Source organism: Tympanuchus pallidicinctus, unplaced genomic scaffold (genome assembly GCF_026119805.1).
Source record: "Tympanuchus pallidicinctus isolate F22 unplaced genomic scaffold, pur_lepc_1.0 scaffold19, whole genome shotgun sequence".
NCBI classification, from domain to species: Eukaryota; Metazoa; Chordata; class Aves; order Galliformes; family Phasianidae; genus Tympanuchus; species Tympanuchus pallidicinctus.
Window position 1 is genome coordinate 635,968 of NW_026294710.1, and position 25,016 is coordinate 660,983.

The following is a 25,016-nucleotide window of genomic DNA, read 5'->3' on the forward strand; positions in this document are numbered from 1 at the left end:
TCATAAAGAGTGGTTGGGCATTGACCCAGGGAGTGGTGGAGTCACCGTCCCTGGAGGTGTTCAAGCACAGGGTGGATGTGACACTGATGGAGAAGAGTTGCACCTTTCCTGGAATTTTTAATAGTGATACTGTGAAAAGTGGGAAAAGTCAGAAAGAAGTGATTTGCAGAGCATGAATTTTATCTGCGGTGTGCTGATCGGTGTGGCTGAATCCAGGCAAGCCAGCTGATGACGTGGTTTGATCTGCTTTTTTGAGGGCCGTGATGCCCAAGGTGCAGTAATTTAAAAGCAGGCGGCGCTCCCAGGCATGCAGGCTGCTCCGTGATGCAGGCACTGCCCCAGCCACGTACTCTGCAGAGTGCCAGGAAGTAACAGGGAAAGAAGTTCCTCTCAGAACTGTTTGTACAGTTCTGTTCAAACAGTTCCCTTGCTTTCCTTCCTGGCAGTGTCACACTTTGTCACTGTGGCAAATCTGTGGCACTTACTGCAGGTTTGAAGACCGCTAGTGGTCATTTCTGGCAAATCCTGTTCTTTCTGTCTCCATCCTCAACTTCTGTTTACATGTAGTGCTGGATAAGAGGCTAAGCCGAATTTTGAGCAGTTTCTCAAGAGCAGATGCTTACAGCAGGTGCTTCTGCTGCCTGCAGGTTACTGCTGTGCAGCTCAGTGGAGCCCACTATGCAGTGCGCAGTGCGCAGATCCTGCCTGCAAAGCCAGACCGTTGTGTGCCTGGCAGCTCATTGATTTGTTCTTTAAATGCTAGCAGAGATGGAAGCGGTTTTCTTAACGTGTTCGTGCATCCTGTGAACAGCCCCATAGGCTGAGAAGTCATGGTCCAGATCCAATGGATCCCAGCACTGACCCAGATAACACGACTGCTTTTTTTACCTTGCACCTGTCTGTTGTGTTGAAGCCCATTTCTCCTGTTTGCAAAGAATTTTTGAACAGTCTTGCAGGTGATGCTGTTTACCAAATGTTTCAGACCAAAGTTCCCAACTTAGAGCAACTTTTTGATGTATTATGAATTGCTTTTCTTGTTAACGAGTGCTGCTTTACTGCATTGGGCGTATAAAGCTTTTATAATGGAAGGCTTACTCAGCTGTTCATGTCCTACAGAGAGAAAAACAGATCTCTCCTCCAGGAAAGGGAGCACAGCTGGAAATGAGGGGAGTTGTTTTTTTGATACAGTCCAGGCTTCAGCATCTCTGCAGCTCAGAACTGGCCCTTAATGAGAGACTGAGAAGTGGGTGGGCTGCACTCTTCTTACCTGCAAAGCTAGAAGCTGATGGAAATCATGCTGCTATGGTGAAATGATGAGGAGTGCTTCAGCTCCAGGGCCACCAGCGCAGCCTGGGGATGGAATGCCAGTCAGCAAGCCTTACACGTGCATTCAGTGGCACACAAGAGGAAACAGCAAGGAGGGCGGTGATGTACAGCATCTGCTGTGGTGTCACAGAGTTAAAAGATGCTGTTAAGGTCAGGTGCCTGTGCAATGCAGGGGGACCAAGGTGGCTGTCAGAAGAGGTGCCCCAGCTGCAGATGGATGCGCGGACGGATGCAGCACTGTGTCCTTGGGTTTGGGGTTGCTGACTGAATGCTGTCACCACCCCTGGCTCAGAGCTGGGCCCTAGGGAGCACACTGGAGGCACAGCAGAGCTGCCTGCCTTCAAGCCTTGTGCTGCAGCACCTGCATTGCTGCACATCCTGGCAGATGCTGTACCAAGTGCGAGCCATTTCTGATTGCTTGATTTCTTCAGTCATCAGGTACTGGTGGTGTAGCAAGATAGTTTTAGTTTGCGGTGCTCTTGGACTCCTGGAAAGCTGGCTGTGATTCTCACCAGGTCGGTGGTGCTGGGGATTGAGCTGCTTGAGAATGGGCTGTACCTGTGCTGTCACCAGCAGTGTCCCACTGGTGCTGGTGCTCTGGCTGGGTGCTGGGCACAGCACATAGCACTGACTGCAGTGTTGAGAGCAGTGCCAGCTCCCCTCCCTGCCTGTGGGTGCTGCAGGCTGCAAACTCACCTGTGGCTTTCTTTTCAGGGTCTTAGCCAAACGTGTTTGGAGTCATCACTTGTGGGCAGGATGGTGGCTCTGAGCGTGTCTCTGCTGTGTGACATTGTTTAGTTGGAGGAAGAAAAGTAATTTATTTCTTTTTTAAATAGTAAATACTTCACAACCCTATAAATGAAAAAAGAAAAGAAAGATTGGCCTGAGCTTTTAAAAACAGATTTCCCTTTGGGCCCTGACTAAGCATGAGAAAGTTCAGGCGGAAAGGGAATTTGTTCAGAAAAGCAGTGAAAGGTTAGGAGTGAGGATGTGGGCTGGAATGCGCCTTGCAGTCATTAGCTGGAGAGGCGTGGTGTTAATGCCTCACATGTGCAAAAACATCTTAAAAGTTGTGAATTCAACCCGTTAAATTAATGTGTTCAGAATGAAGGTTTCCCTGCCCACAGCCCGTACACGTGCAGGATGCGGCGATGTCAGCGTTCTGAACAGTGATGGAAGGAATTGTAAGTAGTTTGCTACTGTTAATTTCAGGTTAGGGAAGAGCCATGACCATCTACATGTCTTCATTGGATTTAAATATTCAAATTTGCAGCCTTAATGTTTCATTACAGTATATTTTAGCCTTTGTTAGAATCACAGAATCATAGAATGGCCTGGGTTGCAAAGGAGCACAGCGCTCATCCAGTTCCAACCCCCTGCTGTGTGCAGGTCGCCAACCAGCAGCCCAGGCTGCCCAGAGCCACATCCAGCCTGGCCTTGAATGCCTGCAGGGATGGGGCATCCACAGCCTCCTTGGGCAACCTGTGCCAGTGCCTCACCACCCTCTGGGGGAAAAACTTCCTCCTAACATCCAACCTAAACCTCCCCTGTCTCAGTTTAAGGCCATTCCCCTTGTCCTATCACCATCCACCCTCAGCTGTGCCTCCTCCTGTTTATCTGCTCCCCTCAAGTACTGGAAGGCTGCAGTGAGGTCTCCCTGGATTTCTTTTAACTCTTTAGAGATTAACAGAGTGAAACATGGGCAGTGTCACTGTTGTGGTGAAGCCCCCTCGTGCCTTGCACCAGTGCAGCCTGACTGGTGACTGACAGTCAATGCAGTGTGTGGTTGCACACCCACATACACGTGCCACAGCCAGCAGTTACTCATTTACAACTTTGATTAATTTTTCCAGTGTTCTTATTTAATAATACTCCTGCTCCTTGGGGAAAGCTATAAAAATGGATTTTATTTTTTAATGCGTTTGCATTTTAAGTAGGTAAAGTCTCTTTAGATTCCCATTTGCCTAACGAGTAGATGAATGCATTCATCTCCCAACGGTCTGAGACCAAGAATGATAAATTCCTGTGCAGGAGGAGGATGTCATGGAAGCACTAAGGAACTGAGGCTGTGGTCTGCAGCTCTGTAGCTCTGGGAAGCACCAGCTGCTTTCTGTGTAGTTTTAGTCTTAGGTTTTAGAAAGAAGGTTTCAACTTTTCTATATATCTGTGAATTTCATGTGATCTTACTAAAAAAAAAAAAAAAAAGAAAGTATATTTCTCCCTCTTTCTCAGATTGTGAGCAAATAGACCATGTTTACAGAAATCTGGATGGTAATACCGTGCAGCAAATCTCTTTCACCATTCCTAGGCAACAAACTTGAAGGAAAAATACATTTATTCTAATAGAAAGGGTAAGAGCTGTAGTAATCCCATGTTCCATTCATCCATCAGTTTGTCCTGAAAATGCCAGGAGAGCTTTTCTGAAGATAGAATTACATCCGTCCCTTTCATCAGGAAGCGATACGCTTTCCATGCTCCAACATGAGCTGAAATTTAGCAGCAGAAAAGGTATACAGACATCAGTGCCATTAATTATTCCAGATTCTTTCAGCCTGCCCCTTCCTCTGCTGAGCATTTCAGCAACTTTATAGCAGAATAGCACACAAAACTCTTACTTCAAGTATCTTTGAAATGTATTAAGCACTATCCCAGTCAGTTGTAAGCCAGGAGGTGCAGCAGACTGCACTGCTGTGTGACCCAGCCTGCCTCACCACATGCTCAGGATTCCCACTTTTAAGGGTCTCGGTAACCAGGAAGGGCAGAACAGTGCAGGGATTGTGTTCTTAAGATTTCCTGCTTTCAACTAAGCATAAAGGTTCGACCTCCAGATTATCTTGGACAGCTGTAGAGAGAAGGCTTTCCTGTCTCCTCTGTCATTCCCAGTATGAAGTTTAAGGTGCCAGGAGCTCTTCCTCAGGGCTGCTCAGTCATTTAACTATCACTTTTCCTTTCCACTTTGGAAACTGTGAATCCCCATCTGGAAATCGCAGTAACAACATTTCTAATCAAGGACAAATGAGTAGGAAAAAAGTCCAGACGAGATTTGTTTTCCTTCATGCAGCCCATCGTGCTGCATCATTGAATCTGGGCTGTGAGCAGGTGAGCAGTGTACTTCTCAGCCAAACCTTCTGATTTCAAAGGAGTTGACAATAAAATGGCTCTTACTGTATCTTGTGCATAATTCCGCAATATGGGCTGAATTGAATTTTTCACTTGTGGTGGGGATTCAGCATCCGTGTTTGTGTGAACAAAAAAGAAATGATATTGCATCAGCAGGTGAGGTGTGTACAGGTGTCCTGTTACGCAGAATGGATGCTGCAGATTGTTGAGTTTCTGGTAGGAGAACATCAGCGCTCTCTTTCCAGCATTCTTACACTTACACTGAAACGAAATTTAAATGGAAAAGGATCCGGCGCTGCCCCGGATTGACACCAGAATGAAATAAGCACAAAACTCGATCTGCTGGCGTTAATTATATTGTCTGGCATGTCTGATTTGTGGCACAGAATCCGAACATCCTGTTCGTAATGCTGATTTGGGGGATAATTGCAAAATGCCATAATATTTTCACTTTAAATTGCTGATAGTTGCCGTCTGTTTTGATTAAACTTCAGTGTACTTTGAAGTGTAGAAGGAAACACTGACGTGCAGCAGCCAGGCAGCCCCTGGGAAGAGTTTTCTGTCTGTCCATCCAGTGAGCACAGCCCAGAGCTCCGTCCTCCCTGGAAGGCGAAGGAAAACACCACCCCAGTGTGACCATCACTGTGATGAAGAAGGGGCTGGCTGGCTGTCAGCAGTGGATTTGGGATAATTCCGCACTGTACGGAATTTCCTGCTAGTCTGGTGTTGGGTTCCCAACAGGGAGGACTGCATCCAGCCCCGGATGCACAGTGTAGGAATATCCATCGTGCTGACTGCTCAGGTGATGTGTGCTTTGGATAAAGCATCAGGAACTCAGAGAATTCACTGCCCACTGACTTGAAAGTATTCTGTGAAGTGCTGTAAGGTGCAATCAGCTGCGGAGCCCTGTGCCTGCCTGCAGCTCACAGCCTGCCTGGTTGAGGGTGGCCTGGCTGCCTGCAGCTTTGTGCCTGCCTTCTTGGCTTGTCGCTTAGGAGCCCTGCTGAGAGGCATGGGAAGTGCCATGCTAGGCCAGGCCAACGTGTGCCTAAATAAATGTCTGCTGTGACAGAGGCCAAACGTTCATGGGAAGGAAGGAAGTGATCATGAAACGAGTGATCTTGGAATAGCCCACAGGGAAGGGCTAACTAACCCCCAACTTAGGAGTGGAGCCGTTGGAGCCTTTGTGTGCAAGGAATTCTCTCCTTTCCAAGTTTCTGGATTTTATGATTATTTAATCTTTACTAACATAACTTGGGATACTTTAATCCCCTTGCGGGATTGCTGCTGACTTTGGGCTTTCCAAGGAATTTTTGCCATTGGACACCTTTGAATCGAGCTCTGTGTAACAGCTTGCCACTGATTTTACTGGCAGTTCTCTCCTTGGCTGTAAAATGCCAGGTATAAAGCTCCCGACTGCAGTGCTGGAGTGAGGAGTGGAGGGAGGGCTGCAGGCAGTGAGCATACATTGCTCCCAGTCTCCCCCCAGTCTGTTATCTAGAAGGGAGCTCCTAAAGATGCCGAAGGGCAAGGTCAAAGGAACTGCCTTGAATCTGCCTGGGAAATATCCTGCAAGCTGAGGAAGCCATAAATGTCACCTTGTCTCTCCAGGTGCCCGTCTGGCTTCTGAAAGACAGTAGACACCTCTCTCTGAACTCTTTGTGCCACAGAACTGAGTGAGGGTCCCAGATAGCTTTTCTCTGGCTCTGTTCTAAGGAGACAGTAGCTGTACAGTGAGTCGTCTTCTAGGGATACTGCTCAGGTCATCCATGTTGGACACAGCTCAGAAAGGTGTTCTCCAGTGGTGGAAAAGCAGAACATACCTCAGGAAATTCCTGTATTTCCTGTTGCTTTGTTTGCACCAAGTGGCTTCGTCATGGTGGCTTTGGATCTCAGTGGAGAATTGGTTCTTGTTCCTTTCAGTGCAGCAGACATCCCAGGAAAGACGATGTTCAGGTGTGTCCTACACAGCCCTCTCACCAGCCCGCTTCATTCACCACCGGCAGGACACTTCAGCACTGCAGCATCTGCCTGCAGCTTTCCAGGGATGTGATACCAAGCAGCAGTGTCTCACAGACTGTCCACAACCCACTGACCTTGGCTGGAGGGCAGTGCTGTCACTTCGTTGTCATAGAGACCTTGCTCTGAAAGCAGCATCACAACCTCGTAGAGATGACAGCTCAACCCATTGCAGCAGGCTTAGCTGTAAGAAATCCAGCTGCCTCCCCTGGCAGGGATGTGGTTGGGCTTTATGAAGCGCTTGGGCAGCCTGGGTGTTCCTGGGGAATCCTGAGGGATTCCTGAGGATTAGTGCTTCCCTCATCATTCCCAAACCTCCTGCTGGAAAGGAGGAGCAGGGCAGGTAATGCTGTGGTGCTGTGCAGATTGCCCTCTTATACACTGCTGGTTTTCTGCACACCGGGAGCTTGGAGCGCTGCTGGGTTTCAGCAGCAGTTCAGCAGGCTGTTGTAACTTCTGTTCACCGGTTTTCCATTTCCACATTTGGAGGCTGTCCCAAACGCACAGCTGTCTGTGCTGTGCTCTCTGAGGGTGGAATCACTTAACTTTGAGAAGTATCTGCAAAGTGCCTGGTTTGCTGTGAGAGCTCCTGTGGCAGGTCGCTTCTGTGGCTTCTCCCATGCCAAAGGTAGCCGTGATTGTGGGGCAGGCCAAGCTTACTGCTCAGTGTGGGGAAGTCCTTGGGCATCCCACAGCCTGCCGTGCCGAGATCCGTTTGTGCCGCTCAGCGGGCGGTGTGATCTCATCCTTGCAAGGCTGTCATCTGGATCATCTGTGTAACTGTTTCCAGTTTGGGTTTCTGTGATGTTGTGCAGAGCTCACAGCCCAATGGAAATTTGAGTTTGTGTGCTTTGTGTGGTCTCAGACTCCTGCACTGAGGGCGATTTAATTGATCAGTATTTTTAGCTTGCGATACAGAAGTCCTGACCTTTCAACAAGTCTGATTGCTATTGTTCCCTTCTGGGTTTCTACAGCAGCAGAATCCGGAGGTCCTGGGCCAAATGCCCTGAAGAACAAAGTCTCTTTTGCCTGCCACCGCTAGGCACGTGCTCTCTGCCCATGCTCTTTCCTGTCAAAATGAAATATGTGTTTTTTTCTCTGCTGGATTTCTGAAGCAAAACAGCTAAAAGATCTCAAACTGTTCAACGCTGCGTCTGGGAAGAAAGATGGCCTGGCTGCTGCTCCCTGGGGCGGTGTTTCAGGAGCCACGAGTCACTGCTGAGCACAGACCACACGACAGCACTGCCAGCAGCAGCCCTGCAGGCAGGCGGAGAGCAGCGCGTTTCCTGGCTTGTACTACAAGCAAAGTGGTTGAAAGTGCCTTCTGATCCCAGAGCTGGGGTGCTTGCAAAGCCTGTCTGCTGTGTTCGTATGCCTGCCCTTCACATCCAGAGAGCTGCTTTGTTACATGCCCTTTCTGTGGAGGTGATGCTGTCCTTCAGTGCGTGCATTCCATCTGACTGCGGGTATAGGGCTGTCTTGCTGCAGCTCCTCCTGAGTCGTGCTCCCTTCTGAAAGACTTATGAGCATGAAGGAGGAATTGTACTTTGGAGTTTGTTGTGTTTTTTTTGTGTTTTTTGTTTTGACTGTTAAATGTTTTGAAATTAGGTTTGTTGCAGTGTAATGTGGTGCTTGCTCAGCTTGCAGCAGGGATGCTGGACTGTCACCTAAACAGTAATCAACAAAATCAGCCATAAGCAAAGGCAGTGGACCTGCAGGAGTCCCTTGTAGCTCTTCCCACTGCCAGCTGTGCTGCTGTATATAGCAGGTGTGGTGCCCAGGCTGGATCCTACCCTGCCCGGTGCAAGGTACATGGTATCATTAGAAGCTGTCCAGCAGCACTTGCAGGCTGGTTGTGCTCACTGAGCTCCTTGCTAAGGAAGCTGTTGTCCCTGCAAGGAGCACAGGAGGTGTCTTCGAGCTGCCAGCAATGACAGCTCTATTGGGTACAGCTTGGAACTGTGGAGCAGCCCTGCAAGAGTAACTGCTGCTCAGAGAGGGGAAAGCTTCACTCCACACCAGCAGCCTGCTGCTGTGCTCTCCGCACTGCTCCTCACATCTGCGACTTGGCACTGCTTGCTGAGTGCTATCACAGAGAGAAACAGCTTCGTACCAACACCAGCTGGAACAAACTCTCACTTCCCATGATGAAGGTTGTTCTTCCTTAGGGAAAGCAGTCCCCTAACAGAGCGAATCAAACCCTGTTCTCCTGGCCTGCACCTGGTCTGTGCTTTCATTTCCCCATGCTGCCCAGGGAAAGAGGTGGTCACCCAGTCAGGCTCAGCCCTGGCAGTGCCGCCCCAAGTTACAGGAGCTGTGCTTTGCTTTGCTTGTTGGACCTGTGAGCTGCTACCCCAGTGCTGTGGTGTGCCCAGCTTTTCCTTTTATTTCCTTCCATTGAGTGTGATTATTGAGCACTTTGCTTCCAAGCTAAGGCTGTAGCAGTTTTCTTCCTCCAAACAGAGATATTGAAAGTGCTCGACATCAGGTACTCCTCTGAAGAATTAGAGTTCAGTTATCTGCTGCATGGCTCATTAGTCTTCAAGAAGGAGGTTGGCTTCTTGTCTTCGGGAACCCAGTGATGTGGGACTGATTACTGATGACTCATTATGAATTTTCTCTGCTCATAATTGACTGTATATTTTCACAGCGGGTACACAGGTAGTCACTAGGAATCATTAGATTCCCTTTGTTGTCACGTAGGGCCCTGGGTAGATTAAGACCCTCTGCACCATTGTATGGCCACAGAAGGGGCTTGTGTGAGATTGCTGATGAGCTGTAATTAGATGTATCTTTGCAGTGACTCCATGTGCTTCTGTCACTTGGACGCTGTTGTTTTGCTTCTCTCCATCCTCCTGAAGCAGTGGATCCTTTGCATCTTGCTCTGTTCATCTGAGCTCTGTCTGACTTTTTCATCCTGGACTTTAAAAAAATCTTTCTGTCTGGCTTACATTGCTCTGCCCTAATTAAGATAAAAAGATTTTCTGGTAGCAGAAGCAAAGTTCCAGTGCCTGCCTGTTGAACACCTGCTGTTTGGTGTTGTCCTCCCATGCATTGCTGTAGCTCTACTTCCATTCTGCCAAGTGAAGAGTAGGAAGTGAAAGTTCATGTAGTGCTGCAACCCCAAGTTGGACCATGAAAACAAGTCCATGGTTAGACTGTATCAATGCATGTGAGCTTTAAAATTGTATCTCTGACGTAGATAAATGACGGACAAGTAAAACAAAAGATGACAGTGTGCATACTCTGCTGCGTTAGAATGCAGTGTGGAGCAGATAAGAGCAAACAATGCTTTGGTTCACTGATGAGTGCAGACAGTGGGGCTGAGGAGCTGCAGCAGTGAGTGTGCACAGCCCTGGCTCACTCCTGCTTTCAGGTGCAGCCCTTTAGTTTTAGGATGCTTTGTAGCTGCCCAGGCTGATGTGCTCTGCTCGTAACAGGCCAGCTGTCAGGGCTGCCAGCTGCTGTGGCCACAGTGGAGACAGCACTGCAGATGGCTGCAGTGCAGAGTGGCTGCCTGGGGGTGAGGGCATGAGGCTGATACCAGGAGGTGGAAGAACCTCGCCAAACTGACCATCAGCAATGTTCTCGGGGTACGGCACCGCTGCTCTGATTTTCTTCTTCCATAGGCACAGTATCTGGACCAGAGTCTTTGACCAGAGACTTTCACTGTCCCAGACAGAGCAGAACAGATCCATAAGCATCCTGAGATCTTTGTGTGTCTGGCTTCCCCTCCCCAGCCTGACGTGGCTAGGCCCAAGGGCTCTGACAGAGAGCTGAGCATGTGTTAGGGTTGGTACAGCTCTGCTCAGCATTTTGTTCCCTGTGGAGTCAGAGCCATGCTGGCAGCATCTCCCCAGTGTTTCCAGGGGTCCTGCAAAAGATCACTGTCCCAACTCAGAGGCACCACAGACTGCTGCAAATCTTGCTGTAGTGCTCCTCAGAGCAGTGGCAAGGAGAACAAAACTCCCTTTTTGAAGATGTCTTACTCTGATCCATCACAGGGACAGGGTTTGTGCAGGGATGGAACCAGCCCACCTGTGTGAGTGCACACAGGGACACAGGGCAGCACAGGACTGCAGCAGGGTGGGGATGTGGGAAGGGAGTGACGTGAGGGAGCAGACACCAAATAGCAGTGGGGTAACTGTGATGAAGGGGAAGGGAGCTGTTGTTGGGGTGGGGTGAACAAAAAGGATGTAGGTACAGACACAGAACCAGGCTCACTGGGCTTTGAGCTCAGTTCTGCCGGTTCATCTCATCTTGTCTGTGCTGTGACCCAGTTCTTCTAAAGGAGATTTCAGCAGGACCTGCTGTGAGGTCCTGTGGGGCTTCACTGGAGAGCAGAGCTGCCTGACTGTGAAAGAGAAATGCAGAAATGTGAGTGTGGTGCTCACCAGGGTCACTGTGAAGCAGCAGCTGTCTGTGTGCCTGAGGAATTCGACAGGGCACGTGGGATGGATGTAACAGCGTGGGGTGTGTGACTGAGCAGTGTTGTCTGGAGCACTTGCTTTTTAATTGAAGATTTCTGAAGTGGCCTTTTTTCTTCTTCCTGCAGACAACTTTAGGTACACGTGTGACATTTGTGGGAAAAAATATAAATATTATAGCTGCTTCCAAGAGCACAGAGACCTGCACGCTGTGGATGGTGAGTACTGTTTTAATGCTTAGATACCTAAGATAGAATGAGACATTGGTGCCATGTGATGAAGGCCAGATGTGGTCCTGCAGGACCTCGCAGCCCTGCCGTGTGATGTGTCGCAGCATCCCTCCCTTGCCTTTGTCAGGGGAGGCACAGTCCTCATGCTCTGCAGGGAGAAGGCTGCTGGGCTCCTTTCTCTGCGTGCATCAAAACAACACCCTCTGCTGGGACCTGTGGTCCTTGCAATCCCCCGTCTGCATTCCTGTTTGTGATTAAGATGGAAATCTTATTGCTGAGTGCTCCAAGGTAAATGGTCAGTTTGACTGCTGGCTGTGCAAGGGTTGGTTGTCTTTTGGTTTCTTACTTCACAGGTTTGTTCCTAACATGCTCCTCTGTGACAACCAGTGTTTCAGAGTTGAGAAGTACTGTTTCATTCTTGTTAATTACTGTGGTAGTGACCTGATGCTGTTCAGTCCAGTTCTTCCTGTGCAAATTTAGATGTGGTCAAGGCAGTGACACTCCAACAGAAGCAGATGCCCTCCTCCAGAAGCACTTTGTTTCGTTTTTCTATACATGATGGAGTAGAAGCAGCAACATACTGTCTTTCATTTGCCTGCCTGTGCTTGCAGGGCATTTAAAACCCCTTGACATGGAGCCCACAGCTACTGCAAACTGTCATTGCACATGCTGGCAGCCTGCTGATGCTGCTCCTCACCTGGCAGAGGAGGGAGGGAGGCTTGGCAGGAGGTTTCAGTTAGCTGGAGCATCTCAAAAAAAGCAAGTGGTTTTTTTTTTTTTACAAATAAGAGCTATCCAAAAAGTTTGCTGCCTAAATGTGCTCAAAGAGCAGCACCTGCTCTCTGCCACATACTTACTAGAATTAAATGCGTTGAGCTAAAAGTTGCTGTGAGACAGATGTGTCTGCTCCTGTCAGAGGTACCTGCAGAGCTGTGGCTCAGGGAGCTCTTGCTAGGCTTAGGAGAGGGCTTTGGACATAGTTTCTGCTTGTTTCTTGCAAAGCCAGTGTCCATTATGGCTCCACCAAGGGACCAGATGTGTGTCAGCAAACACAAGTGTGAAGCTGGAGTGCATCTGAACTTCCCATCGGACTGTGCCCATGTCAGAACAAAGGCCATGAGAATCTTTGTATTTTAGGGCTGGGCATGCTCAAATAGTTCCTGTGTGGATGCTGATGGGAAGAAGAGGGACTGGGGCACAGAGCCTGGTGTATTCAGTGGGGCTGAAACGTGCTGAAGCGGTGCGTGAGGTAGAGGAGGAAAACACGGCCATTTCAGAGGATTTAATTTCTGTTTTGTTTCTTCCCCTCCTTTTTCTATTCTGTGTTAGTTTTTAGTGTGGAAGGGGCCCCAGAAAACCGGGCAGGTAAGCTGAGATCCTTCGTGTGCTTTATTTCACAAACCTTTTCAAGCATTCAGTAGCTCAAGCACAGCAGGTCTGCCTCTACGCTTGTAAGAGTCCAGGGAGTTTTGTCACTGATTGCAGTGGGAGAAAAGCATCCTCTGTTCCTCCCTGACGTGTTCACCCCATAGGTTAATGCCCAGCCCTAGTAGATCCCAGGCTTTTGTTATAAATACAATTGATCAGGCTTCTGAAAAATCAAAGAAACAGGTATTCCATGTCTCAGGTGATTTAGTGACTTGTTCAAGGCATAAATTAAGTTATTTTATAAAGTGGGTTGGGTACTGATTTGCTTTGAACTGTGCTGTGATATGTTAGAAAGTCACTGATCAGCATCTGGTAGCTGACTTGCTGGCATTCTGTATTACTGTGCCCACTTTCAGACATTAAAACATCATTAGGTGGGAGATGCACTGGAAAAAAATCAGAAAAGGTAACTCAGCCTCTGTTTGTTCAGTGTTTCTTCAAGCAAAATCCAACGCATTATTGATCTGTAAGTCAGGATGTACTGGGCTGGAAGGGGTTTGTTGTCTGCTTGGGGCACCCGAGGTGGAGGAAGGACAAGTCAGACAGAGGGATTGTAATTCATGTTTTGAAATCTTGTTACAGATCAAAATATCATTACAGATGCAGGAGCATTGAGTGCCTGTGCAGCTGTTGAAGGAAAACCTGAGGGTGTTGTCAGCTCTCTTTCTGGTTCTGTTCTCTTGCAGACCCCTATGACCAGGCCGTCATAGCAGCAGAAGAAGTGAAGGAGGAGGAGCCAGAACCGTTCCAGAAGATTGGTCCAAGTATGAGTTATTTTAGAGCTTCACATCTGAAAGAGGAAGCACAAGGGTTTCAAATCTGGCATTAGCAAAGGTGTTGGGACCTCATGGATGGTGAAAGATACCTTTAGGTTCAAGTGAACACCAGCCATCACCAGTCCTGGCCCTGAGAAGTGCAGCTTTGTGATGTTTTGTGTTCAAGAGCTCTGTTAAGAGAAGAGGGAGGAAGTTTAAAAGAAAAGCAAAGTGGTGGTGATTAAAGGTGTTTTGGCAGAGCTGGCAGTGTTAACATGCACACTGCCTCTGTGGTGGGCTCACCAAACACATTCGAGAGAAACAAAAAAGGGACCAAATTATGTCCTCCTTATTCATCTCCATTTTGGATACAGTTGATGAACCCGGGGTTTTGCTTCAGCTTGCAGCTCACTGTCAATTCTGTACTTCCCAGCACTGGCAGGAACAGAAGGTATCTGTGTGTGGTTACCCTGCTCCATTTTGTCAAGTACCTCCAAAACACAGATTGGCACAGAAAAACTCATTGCAAGAGAAATCTATTCCAACATAAACATTCTGTAATTAAGACTTGAACTTGACAGCTCTATTTCCTGAGGAGTGTCCCTGTTGTCCATGCAGCACATACCATCTGTAAATAGAAGACAAAATTCTCTGTAGTGTAGACTTTAAAAACGGATTCTCTCTTTTGCTTTACACACTTACCTGCTGAAATTTCAGACAATCTCTTGTACCTTGTTCAGTTCTGCTGGAGTTGATCCATCACTGGATACTTGCTTCAACTGCTGCCTTTTCTGGGAAAAGAGTTTTAGGGCAATTATAGGGCAGTTAAGTTCCCAGTGCAAGAGGAAAAAGCTCTAGTGTTCTTTTTGTCACCTGGCCTAGTTTCTACGTAAAGAGACAAGAAGTCAGTGATTTTGTGAGAGGTTGCTGCACTCCTTTCTGATTTTTTTTAATGTATTTTATCTTCACAGAAACTGGCAATTATACCTGTGAATTCTGTGGCAAGCAGTACAAATACTACACTCCATACCAAGAGCACGTGGCACTGCATGCACCTATTAGTGAGTATCCTGCTGGAAATCTTTCATTACAGACTATGATATACAGAGGTTGCTGATAAAGATGAGGGCTGCCAGGAGGATGTATTAATTTTGTGGATCCTTCCACTGGACCTTGTGGGGTTGCAGCTGGCAGACTGCAGATCATGTGCTGACCAGGGCACTGCAAAGCTGGGCTGGAATCTCCTACAGGAGCCCTGTTACTGTTAGGTGTCTGATGTCACTGAGCTTTTACCAAAGCCCATGCCATTCTTCACGTGTTCCTTAGGGCTTGATACTTCATTTTGTTGCTTAACTGAAAGCTCCAGTGCCCAAAGTGTTCATTACGAAGAGACGCACGAACTTTTCTGGCCTCCCCTAAGTAATCAACACACATCCTCGTGGGGAAGCATCTTTCTTAGGAGCTTCTGAGAAACTATTGCAGACAGCAAGTTCAAACTGATTTTCAACATCATGTGAATTACCTTGGCAGCTTGCTACTAAATCACAGGCAATAAAATATTTATTTCAGGGAGCTCAGGAAAAGGCAGTTCTCAGCATACTGCGCGACACTACAGTCTGCACTCCCCAGACAAAGGGCAGGTTGTAATGAGCAAGTCAGTGTAATTCAGTGCATAAGTCTAGTAAAAATAGTTGAGAAGCTCTTCCTACGTGCTGGTTTAGGATGCTTTAAAAGTATGCAGAGAAGTTCTTTGCCCCTAAACTTTATGCTTTTTTCATAGCGTGGTGCTGCGCGGTGTTGCAGTTCATGTGCTGTGAGCCAGCATAGTTGCTCTTTTGCCCATGTTTGCCAGGCTGCCAGCTGTTTGGCTGATGATGGGGATGGATGAACTTGAGCTTGTTAGATTAAGTCAATTTTGTTAGCTGCTCATCTGCAGCCAGCAGAGGGAGTGCACACTCCTTCCTCGCCAAAATGAGTTTCAGTTGAGGTCTAAAGTAATTGTAATAAGGCAGGTTTAGTTTTAGACTTCTGTAGAAATAAATTGGGAACATAATCCACCAGACCATTACTTTGATGGTAGGTCTAGGCCTGGTGGCTCCTGACAGCACCCATGTAGGTTGTCTGAAGAATGGAGATAGACCAGCTCAATGGTGGAAGATGTGGGGCACAGAAAACCTCTGCCAGCAGTTGACCTGCTTACCTCCATGAGAGTTAACTCAGTGCTTATGTTTGTACATCCCTGCACCCTCCACTTCCACTTCCCAGGGTAGACAGTAGTCTTAACCTGGGTGTCATCAGGTGCTCAGAAAAGCTGCTGGGGTGAAGAGCAGTAGCTCAATCTCATAGAATAGATGGACCCACTGACACCAGCGTTTGGTGTCAGTGCACATGCAGACCACTCACGTGCAGACAATCAAAGAAACATGGTGGTTGTATAGCTAAGGAGCTGTGTGCTGTGAGTAGTGTATGTTGAATCTCTGTTCCACAAGAACAGATCGCTATTTTCCCAGTACATCCCATTTCAAGGGAATTTATCACTGAGGATCTCTCTCCCTCCTCCCAGCCATCTATAATAATAGGCTGCAGCTGCTGGTTCCAGTCCAGGCTATCCTATAAAAGGAAAACACAGCCATTCCTCTTTGAGAGCAATTTGCCTGAGGCAGGCTGTGCAGATCTGACTGCAGATACAAATGGTCCATGGAGGTACTTCTTCCTGTGCAGAGTGCAGTCATGGGGTCACCTGCCCAACATAAGGCTGAGGGCTTGTGCTGTGAGCTCAGTGTGTGTTATTTGGCTGCTGTAAGTCAGGTCAGTCTGAAACTGTAATTTGGGTGAAGTCAGAAAACCAGGTATTAGGAGAGCTGCTGAGTGAAAACCTGAGCTCTGAAGTATCAGGATCTTAACTGTCTAGGGGAGGGATTTGTCAAGCAGGAAGGTGTGGCTTTCCCAGTTGTCATGAGTATTGGAGGAGGTGGCACACTGTTTTGAATGCTGAGGTTGGAGCCATTCTTGGACTGTGGTTTGTGTAGTAGCCTTTGCAAAGAAGAAAAAGCCTGTCCCTACTTCAGATTAGACAATAGTCACAGAGAGAACATGTCCAGTCCTTACAGCAAGTAACTTTTACTAAGTGGTCACTTAAGAACAGATCAGGATACTACTACCACAAGGTTTAAAACCTCCTTATAAACTTTTTCCCTTTTTTTTTTACATTTTTTTTTTTCCTCTCTTAGTTGCCATGACCAGTAAGATTTATGATTTACAGTGACAAACCACTAACCCTGATGAGCATACAGGAGAGGGTGTGATTAGCTCCCAGGCAGGCTAGCCCATACATCCTCCCATCTTGCTCTTCCTGTCAGCCAAAGTCCTGTGATGTAGCTGTGAACACCTGGTTTCTGATGCAGTGCATAACTGGCTTTTCTCAGTCCCCAGCAGTCACCGGAAGTAAAGCTGAGACTCTGTCTTTACCATGGCTGTGGTATTATATGGCAAATGCTGCAAAATTAGCCTGACAGAATAAAGAATGCAATTCAGTATCACCAATCCAGCTTTTTAGGTCTCTCTGCTGGAGTACAAACTTCCCTTCCGGAGCCTGTCTTTCTGTGATGAAGGATTTAAAGTTATTGCAAAGAGGCTAAAACAAAGACTTATATCCTGCAGAGTCTATGGAGCCTTCCAGGATAATTTTTGTCATTGCTGCTCGATATCTGCTGTCTGGCAAAGCACTCTGCTATAGGGGTCACTGGAATTGTTAATGCCAAATGTCTCCTTCAGAAGTCCTCTTTTGGTAGTCAGGAGATAGTTCTAGCTTTAGGAAAAAGCCCTGAGTTGTTACTCTTTTGGAAAATTGATATTCACAGTGTTTTTATTGGCCAACAGATCTGTTCAATCTGGGAAGGGGGTCAGATGCTGTTTCCAAAAAAAATGAATTGTAGGATTGGAGGCATGTTTGTTGTCCCACATTTGAAGGTAACTGTGCTACTTCAAATGTTCTTAGATGTTGTGCTTACAGAGAAAACCTGGTGTGTTAGGGATGTGGACAGGCTGGAAAAGCCTCTGAGTTAGGTTTTATCTTCTTAAGTCCAGGATTTCCTGGTAACTGCTGTATGGCACCAGGCTCCACAGAATGAGAGCATGTGGTGAGAGCTGTGGTGTCTGCTCAGCCATCCACAGCCATTGGGATGAAAATCTGATGTGATGGCAGGTCCTCAGAGTGCTAATAAGTCTTGACGGCGCTGAGCAGCCTCACGTGAGGCCTCCGCTCACACACCAAACCCCAGTGACAGCTCAGCTATGTCAGTCTCTCTGCCTGTGCTACCCTATGGGATATCAGTCTCTTGGTTGCAGACGTGCCTCTGCCTGTCAGTGGGTCTTGTTGATCAGACCCCGACTTCCTCGCTTCACCGCACTCGTGTCACAGAATCACAGAATGGCCAGGGTTGGAAGGGACCTCAAGGATCATGAATCTCCAACCCCCTGCCACATGCAGGGCCAGCAACCTCCACGTTTAATGCTAACCCAGCCCCATTGCCCTGGACCTCCTTAAGGATTGCTGAGCTGTGTCTGACCTTGCTGATCCTCGTGAGACCAGATCTTGCCTCTGACCTGTGAATTGACCTGTCAGCTTGACCACAGGTGTGCTTCATCACCGAGAACCTTCCTGATGACCCAGGCTCCTGGCTGACCTGGCTGCCATCTCTGTGCCTGCCGGAGGCTGTGGGATGGAATCTGTCTCATGAGACCACTGCCCTGCCAGCCCTGTGGTCAGACTGAGCTTCTGAGGAGACGGTCAGACCTCCTGCATGCTGATGCCTGAGGTGCTCGTGGAAATTCATCAAGCCTGACCACTCAGTTACTTTTCTTATTGTAAAGAGCACAGGATACAATTTGTTCATCAAGAGATGTTCAAATACTTGCAGTGTTTCTTAAAGATAGGTGACATCAGGGCTTTTTCTCTTAAGGAAAGCAGTTCTTTGTGGTAGTATGTGTGGTATCCCCTCACATCCTGCCTGACCAAGAAAATAAAAAGTAGATTCCAGTTGTTTGTCTTTCCTTCCTCCATGTCATTGAGTGAAACTTGAGAGTTCAGATTTTTTTCCCACTCCAAACCTGAAGTGCCTTAATTTCTTATACAACAGAAATGTTTGTAAAAAGAAGCACATGAAGAATCTGATAGATTTCAGGACTGTTTTTTTCCCTTGGAAAGTTCCAATAGCAGAGGTTTCTGCCTAACATACAGAATTTCAGGCCATTGCTAAGGAATCCCTTTCCATCATGTCCATTAAAGAGAGATCTTTCTCTAGCAGCAGTGGTATAATGCCATCCAAACCATCTGAATGACATTTTTAGCCGTATTTCCCATCCATCCTGGCAAGATCTTTCTGAAGAAATATGGTGCACAAATCAGTGAAAACTTGTACCTGCAGTATGGTAAGCTGCTCAGAGACTCTGATAACATGTTCTGTTATGGTGATGCATTGTGGCAGTGTGGATTTGTCTGTCTTCCAGGGAGACATGTTGAAATGCCTGCTAGACTTTCTCCTTCACTGTTGCAGCATCCTCCAGACTGCTAGAGTCCTAATATTCTTTTCTCTATCTTGCCTCACCGATTCAGACTCTGTCTGTGCCGTGTGTCAGATGGAGTAGCCTTATGTAGGGTGTGAATTTGAAATGTACAGCTGGAGAGTGAAAGGACTAAAGCTGGGTCTCCTGCTGCATCACGGATTGCTGATGGATGCTACCAGGCAGTCAGTCTGTTCATTCCTGATACAAGCCACCACATCCTATCCGACGAAGATGGGAAGAGAAGGAAGTCATTTTGGAGGCTTTCATATCGCTCAGACTTCTTCCTTCAGATCTCACAAAGGGAGCAGAATCTGGGCTGCTGAGGATCTGTGAGGACTGTTTGTTCTGATGCTGGATATGTGGCTGATTGCTTCTTCTGTCAGTTGGTATAAATTGGGAGATAAATCAACAATTTGTGAGGCTGGGCCTCACTGGAAACTAGACGACGCATAAGCAGGACATTTTCATACCTGACTACATACTTGCTGGCAGTTTGACAGTAAATGGAGAAGAAATTAAGTCCAGAAAGCAAAAGCAAGCATCCTGCCTATACAGCTGGCAAGAGAACAACCAGAGAAGAAGTGTCTTGACCCAAACTATGGGAAAACCTGGTGCAGACTCTCCTGCTGAAGTACGCTAAAACACACACAGGGAATGTAACATATAAAATGAAGCAAAAAAATGTTTCCTTTGAGTATCTGTTTGCAAGTTGCTTTGACACCATGACTCTGCCATGCTGCTGACCACTGGCAGGGACAGGTGAGATTTGTAATGTCTCATGTGGTCTTGGAAACGTGTGCGGTCCCAGGCTGTGACTTCTCTCCTTACCCAGGCTGTTGTGCTGCTGTGGCAGTGCATGGCTTACAGCTGCTCAATTACTGAGTTACAGTAGAGGATTAGCAGGTGCTGGTGTTATCCATTCCAGCTGTAGGCACCCCAAATTAGCACGTGTAGAAATTGCTGCTAATGAATTTTGGCTGTGGGTAATGTGAACCCTGTTCCTTAGAGCTTCTTGGCAGATGGCTGTAGTGGCACTTGGTTTCAGGAGTCGTATTCAGAGTTGAGTGGAAAAAATCCCTGAGGAATGAAGGCAGTTGTTAGGTTGTTTCCCCATTTTTGTAATTTTTTTATTAACCCTTGGAGCCTAGAGAGAGGGCCGTCCTCCCAAAGGTTTTTTGTGTCACTTCTGGCATTAAAAATTCCCGGTGATCCTCACTGTGCATTGCAGAGACTAAAATGTAGGTCAGAGCAATTCAAAGAGCATATCCCAGTAATACTTGGGATTTCTCCATATGCCACCAGCATTTGTGTGGAGATGGGGACCAAAAGGCCTTTTTTGACTTGCAAGATGAGATCTCTGCCTCGTAATTCATTCCTTTGTATTATGTTAGACAGACAAGGAGTGTAGCTGTGAATCTGTGCTGTGAAGAATATGTGTAAGGCTCAAGGAGCAAAGGTGTAAGCTTCTCCCTGTGCAGAGCTCTGACTGGCACATGAAAAACCTGCACTTGGGGTTCAGTCTCTTCCTGATAAAGAAATGGAGCACAAAGATGCAGGTACACCCAGCCAGGCCATGGAAGTCAAGTAGGACTCCGAGGTGGATGGGGTGATTCCTACTGCAGGAAGAAGGGGTTGGTCACATAGCAGTTAAAGGTGTGGAAGGGAACTAACTCAACTTCAAGAATTGTCCCCTCCGGTGAGTAGGGAAAACAATTTTGTTACACGGGATCAGTGAATCCACAGATGCTGCAGGTCCCCATGCAAGGGATTCGTGAGCATGGCTGTTAGAAAGAACCCTCCCAGCAGGCACACGAGCTGGGAGCTGACTGACTGTCCACGCACTAGTTCTGAGTGTTCATATCCAGAGTTCTCTCGATCTCCACTCTTCGTGGCAGTGAAGACGCAGGGGAGCCAATCCAGCAAAAAAACACCGACTTCAATAAACCGATGTTCCGCCCTCCTGCACCGCACCCCTCCCGGCGTCCCACCGACGTCCCAATCCCAGATGTTCCGCGCTCCAAATTCCGGATCCCCAGGAAGCAAGGCCATCACAGGTACCAATTGCCTTTCTACCGTCCACTTTCTTAACTGCTTAGATCCAGCCCTGTCCTGGGTTGGCTTTGGACCCTTGCTGGGCTCAGTCTGCTCCACCCGTGACTGTCCCTGAAAAGTTACTCCAAGAAGCAGCTGAGGGGTTTAGATCACACAATATAAGTAAAAATTAGATCAGCAAGGTCTTTATAACCCAGTGACAAGTTTTTGTTCTTTAAAGCATCTCACTATCTACAAGGTACAGAGAACCCTGTTTCAAATCCTGGTGTCACAAACAGGAGAGCTTTCTGGCAAGGATTGGCTTTATTAGCTTGTCAGGTACAGGGATTTGGGTTGGGTCGTTTGGGATTTTTTTCAGCTTTGTTTGGCTTTTAGTTTTCATTTCTCTCAAGCTGATATTTGCAGTGTTAGGCCTGTGCCTCAGCAAGTGAGATGGAGTACAGGTGTTTTCTCAGTGCTCCGCTCCCCACAGGAACCACTGGGAGATAGGCTGGCCACCAGCAGAGATGGAACTACCGTAGAAGTGTCAGGAAACTCAAGGTAGATTCCCCTGTTCCATCCTTCCAAACAAGATCAAATGTAAAAAAGAAAATAAATAGGATACGAGACATAGCATTCACGTGTCCAGGCAGCAGGGAATTGCTCGGGTACATCTGTGGGGTCAGTTGATGAGCACTCTGTCTTAGTGCAGAAGAAGGGATGATTAATTAGCTCCTTAAAAACCCCTGAAATGTTTGGCATGGACAGATGCAGGGAGGCAGAGATGGGAGAGGCCACAAGATGCTGTACAAGGTAGTTTTTGTTTGATTACACACATCCACAGCTGCCAGATGTTGTAGTGAGCAACCTATCTTACAGCTTGTGGGTCCCAAATTTCCATACTGTTGCTGCACCTCTTAAGAATGTATTTGATTTGAGCCCTGATTTGGGGTCTGCCTGGTTCAACCAATTTAGGTGTTCAAGCTGAGGAACCGCTTTCATTTTTGTGTAAACCTGCGATGACTTCTTCCAGTCTTGTGTCTCTTTCAGAAGCAGAAAGAGCCTAACTGGGTGTTACCATGGGTCCAGATTTATCTAAGTAATAACTAAAAGGTGATTTATACACGCAGACATCTTTTTCCCCCGCTTCTCTAACCAAGAGGTATATCAGTACATTGGGTAAAAAACGAGCTGTTCTCTTCCTGTACGTGGGAAGGAATCTCACAATGCTTGAGTCTGGTACATTGATCTTCAAGAAACAAACACCTGCCTGGGGGTACGACCATATCTGTCTGGTAGTGTGTTTTCCATGATGTGTTTCAGGGCAGCTTCTTGTACACATGCAATCTGAGCGGCAGACTGGATTTCTGGTACAAATGCATTGACCACTTATCAGGAAGACAGCCTCCAGAAGGGATGCCTTCCAAGTGCAGCAGTTAAAGGCACTCCAAGTGGGCCTGGGTAGTGCCAGGGATGGAGGACTGCCATTCCACTGACGGTATATCTGCAGCCCCTTGGTGGACTGGCACTCTGCCTTTACAGAGAGTTTTGCTTCACATGCAGATAGTTCAGGTGCAGAGAGGAGAGAACTGGTATCCGCTGCCCTCTTCTGTGCAGGGGGGGATACACTAAGATGCATTAAACCCATTTTTTTTCTTACACCAGACATGGTTGGGGATGAGGACAAAATCACCGTGCAAGTTTTTTACAGTTTTGGAAACCTCCACCTCAATTTCACTTGTGACATAAGCCAGGATTTGAATCTAGGTCTCTTTAGGGGTAGGTTGGCCAAGTCCCATCTTGTCATGGTTTTGTGCTCCCACTGTGCCATCTGGTTTGCTGGTTACATATGGCCTCTCCTTTCTGTTACTTATCTGTCAAAGGGGACAGACTGGATAATGTCTCTGGTTCCTTCTCAGCCCTGTTTAATGTGACTGTTTAATTTATTTGATTACCAAGTTGCCCTATTCTGCATTTTAGAAAGAATCAGTGTCCGCTCAGCACTGGAAAAGTCCATTGAAGATTCAGGAGCCAAAATTCATGGGCAGATATTTTGCAGCCACATCAGGCAGAAAGGCTCTGTGTGAGAGCCTCGCTACAGCCCAGAGCTGCCTGGGGTTTCAGTGTGAGGGAAGCACCACAGGGCTGATGGCTCCAGCTGTCTGCAGAAATACCAAATGACACAGTTACCCCAAATCAATTGGCAGCAGCCCCTGTCAGTCTTGAATTAAGTATTTCTTTTCCCACATGCCCTCCCTGTGCAGTTGGCCCAGCAGGGCTTTGCTCAGCCACATTCAGCTGAACCTGCTGGGTGACATATGAGAAGAGTCTATGCAGCACGGGCCACACACATTAGTTTGGCAGATTCGCCATTCGTGTTGCTGATTTCCCATTGATCCTTCGAGTCACCTTCCCAGATACTGCAAACCCAGCTGAAGTGAGGCAATAATGCACGCTACTTGTATTGAAGTTGTGCTAAGGCACACTGGGCTGAGAGGAATGGCTGGCAACTGTAACCCTACATGTCACCGTGCAGTGACATTTCAGGACACTGCACCCCTGCCCATTCGAGGAATCCTTATATTGCAGTTACTGGGAGCAGCCCAGCGTTGTGTGTCAGCAGGGTGCCACAACAGGTCCTGCCTGCATGGCTTTAGCAGGGCAAGGCAGTGATGTTACTGTTGGCTGGCACAGCAGGGCAGAGGATCCACAAAAGCTTTTCCAGACTCAGGGGCAGCCCGTGGGTCCTCGCAATTTGAACATTTCAGGATGTTTAGCAAAGCTGATGACTAGGAAGTATGGGGAGAGCTGGCATGGGGGTTCAGTAGGTGACACTCTCAACATCGTGGTGAGTACCAGTGTACCATCTGCAGATCTGGACACTTATGCCAGAAGCTTTGAGGGCTGCATGTTGTCTTCAGGAAGAGTGAGATAACAATTGCTTTTTTCTGCAGGCAGGAAAGCCATGACGTTCCTGGTTCAGCTAGGACTGGTTTTGTAGGCTCCTTAACAGCCACTGCAGGCCACCTCAGCCACAAGGCAATGAAAGAAACCATCTTATCTGTTATCTCTTCAGTGAATCTAGCCCATTTTCATCCAAAATGAGATGATACTGGACTTTTTGGCTATATTCAGGGAATGCAGTTATGTGGCACAGGGGGAATGTTGTGTGCCTCCTTTCTGTGTAGTCCTGTGTCCAGTGTTGGTCAGTCACCATCCCTGCTTTGTTCTCCACCCAGCAGAAAGTGCTTTCAGCAGGAGAGTGGAAGGCAAAGCGCAGAACAACTTTGAAGAAACAAACAGCAACTCGCAGAACTCCAGCGGTAAGTGTGCTCACTGCCTCCTGCCATGGTTTCCCACATCCCTCTCCAGAACAGGAATCAGCTGCAATCGGTGATCATGTATGTGGGGCAACTACTTTAAGCTTGCAAACAGCTGTCCTTCCTGGGGTATCGTCCTCTTGTCGCTCCTCTCCAGATTCATGATGATATGGAGATTCTGCTCCCAGGTAGAGTACTAAAGTACCTGGGTGGTTTTTTCAGTGGGGATCAAAGAGGTAGAAAAGGGGAATGTGGATGAAGATAAAGGAGTATTCATTCTTTGTGCATCAGAGAAGTATTTGTGAAGTAAATCCGTTTGCAACAAACAAGAGAGCTCTGAGGACCATCAGTAGAACAGCGGTTTGCGTATTACAGTGATGCTAACTGTGACACTATATTTACACATCAGTGTAATTTGTGTCCAGCTGTTTGTGAGTTTGCTATACGGACGTCACAAGAGATGTTGAGATGTGGGAGCAGAATTTACCCCATTTCTACAACTCTCTTTGAATTTTAAGACCAAGTAGTGGTAGCTAAACATAACCACTGGCCTGGACAATCTCTAAGACAACACCATTTCTAGTCTTTACAAGATTTTCGTACTGTCTGTGTATTCCTTTGACCTCAACTGGAACACTGCCTCTCCCACACGCTCCCTAAATGGAGCTTAACAGACAGACCAGAAGTAATATAATTTCAGCATCTTGATGCAGAGATAAATAAATTGCCATTAGAAAAGTCTGGCCTCCTTCCATTCCCCATGCAAGGGCACCAAAACACGTGGTGTACACAGTG

General features: G+C 47.4%; 1 protein-coding gene across 14 annotated transcripts in view; it reads left to right on the forward strand.

Annotated features, from left to right (window-relative positions):
- Nucleotides 1–25,016, forward strand: part of ZNF618 (zinc finger protein 618) — a 136,337-nt gene that overhangs the window by 96,030 nt on the left and 15,291 nt on the right. For 6 of the 14 annotated variants that reach the window (XM_052680700.1, XM_052680702.1, XM_052680696.1 and 3 more), the window contains 6 exons: nucleotides 11,021–11,110; nucleotides 12,452–12,487; nucleotides 13,237–13,314; nucleotides 14,277–14,366; nucleotides 20,736–20,924; nucleotides 24,141–24,224. In XM_052680700.1, the coding sequence (XP_052536660.1) occupies nucleotides 11,021–11,110; nucleotides 12,452–12,487; nucleotides 13,237–13,314; nucleotides 14,277–14,366; nucleotides 20,736–20,924; nucleotides 24,141–24,224 (567 nt within the window). The remainder of the gene's footprint in view (nucleotides 1–11,020; nucleotides 11,111–12,451; nucleotides 12,488–13,236; nucleotides 13,315–14,276; nucleotides 14,367–20,735; nucleotides 20,925–24,140; nucleotides 24,225–25,016) is intronic. The other 8 variants (XM_052680697.1, XM_052680710.1, XM_052680708.1 and 5 more) reach the window with 5 other exon arrangements.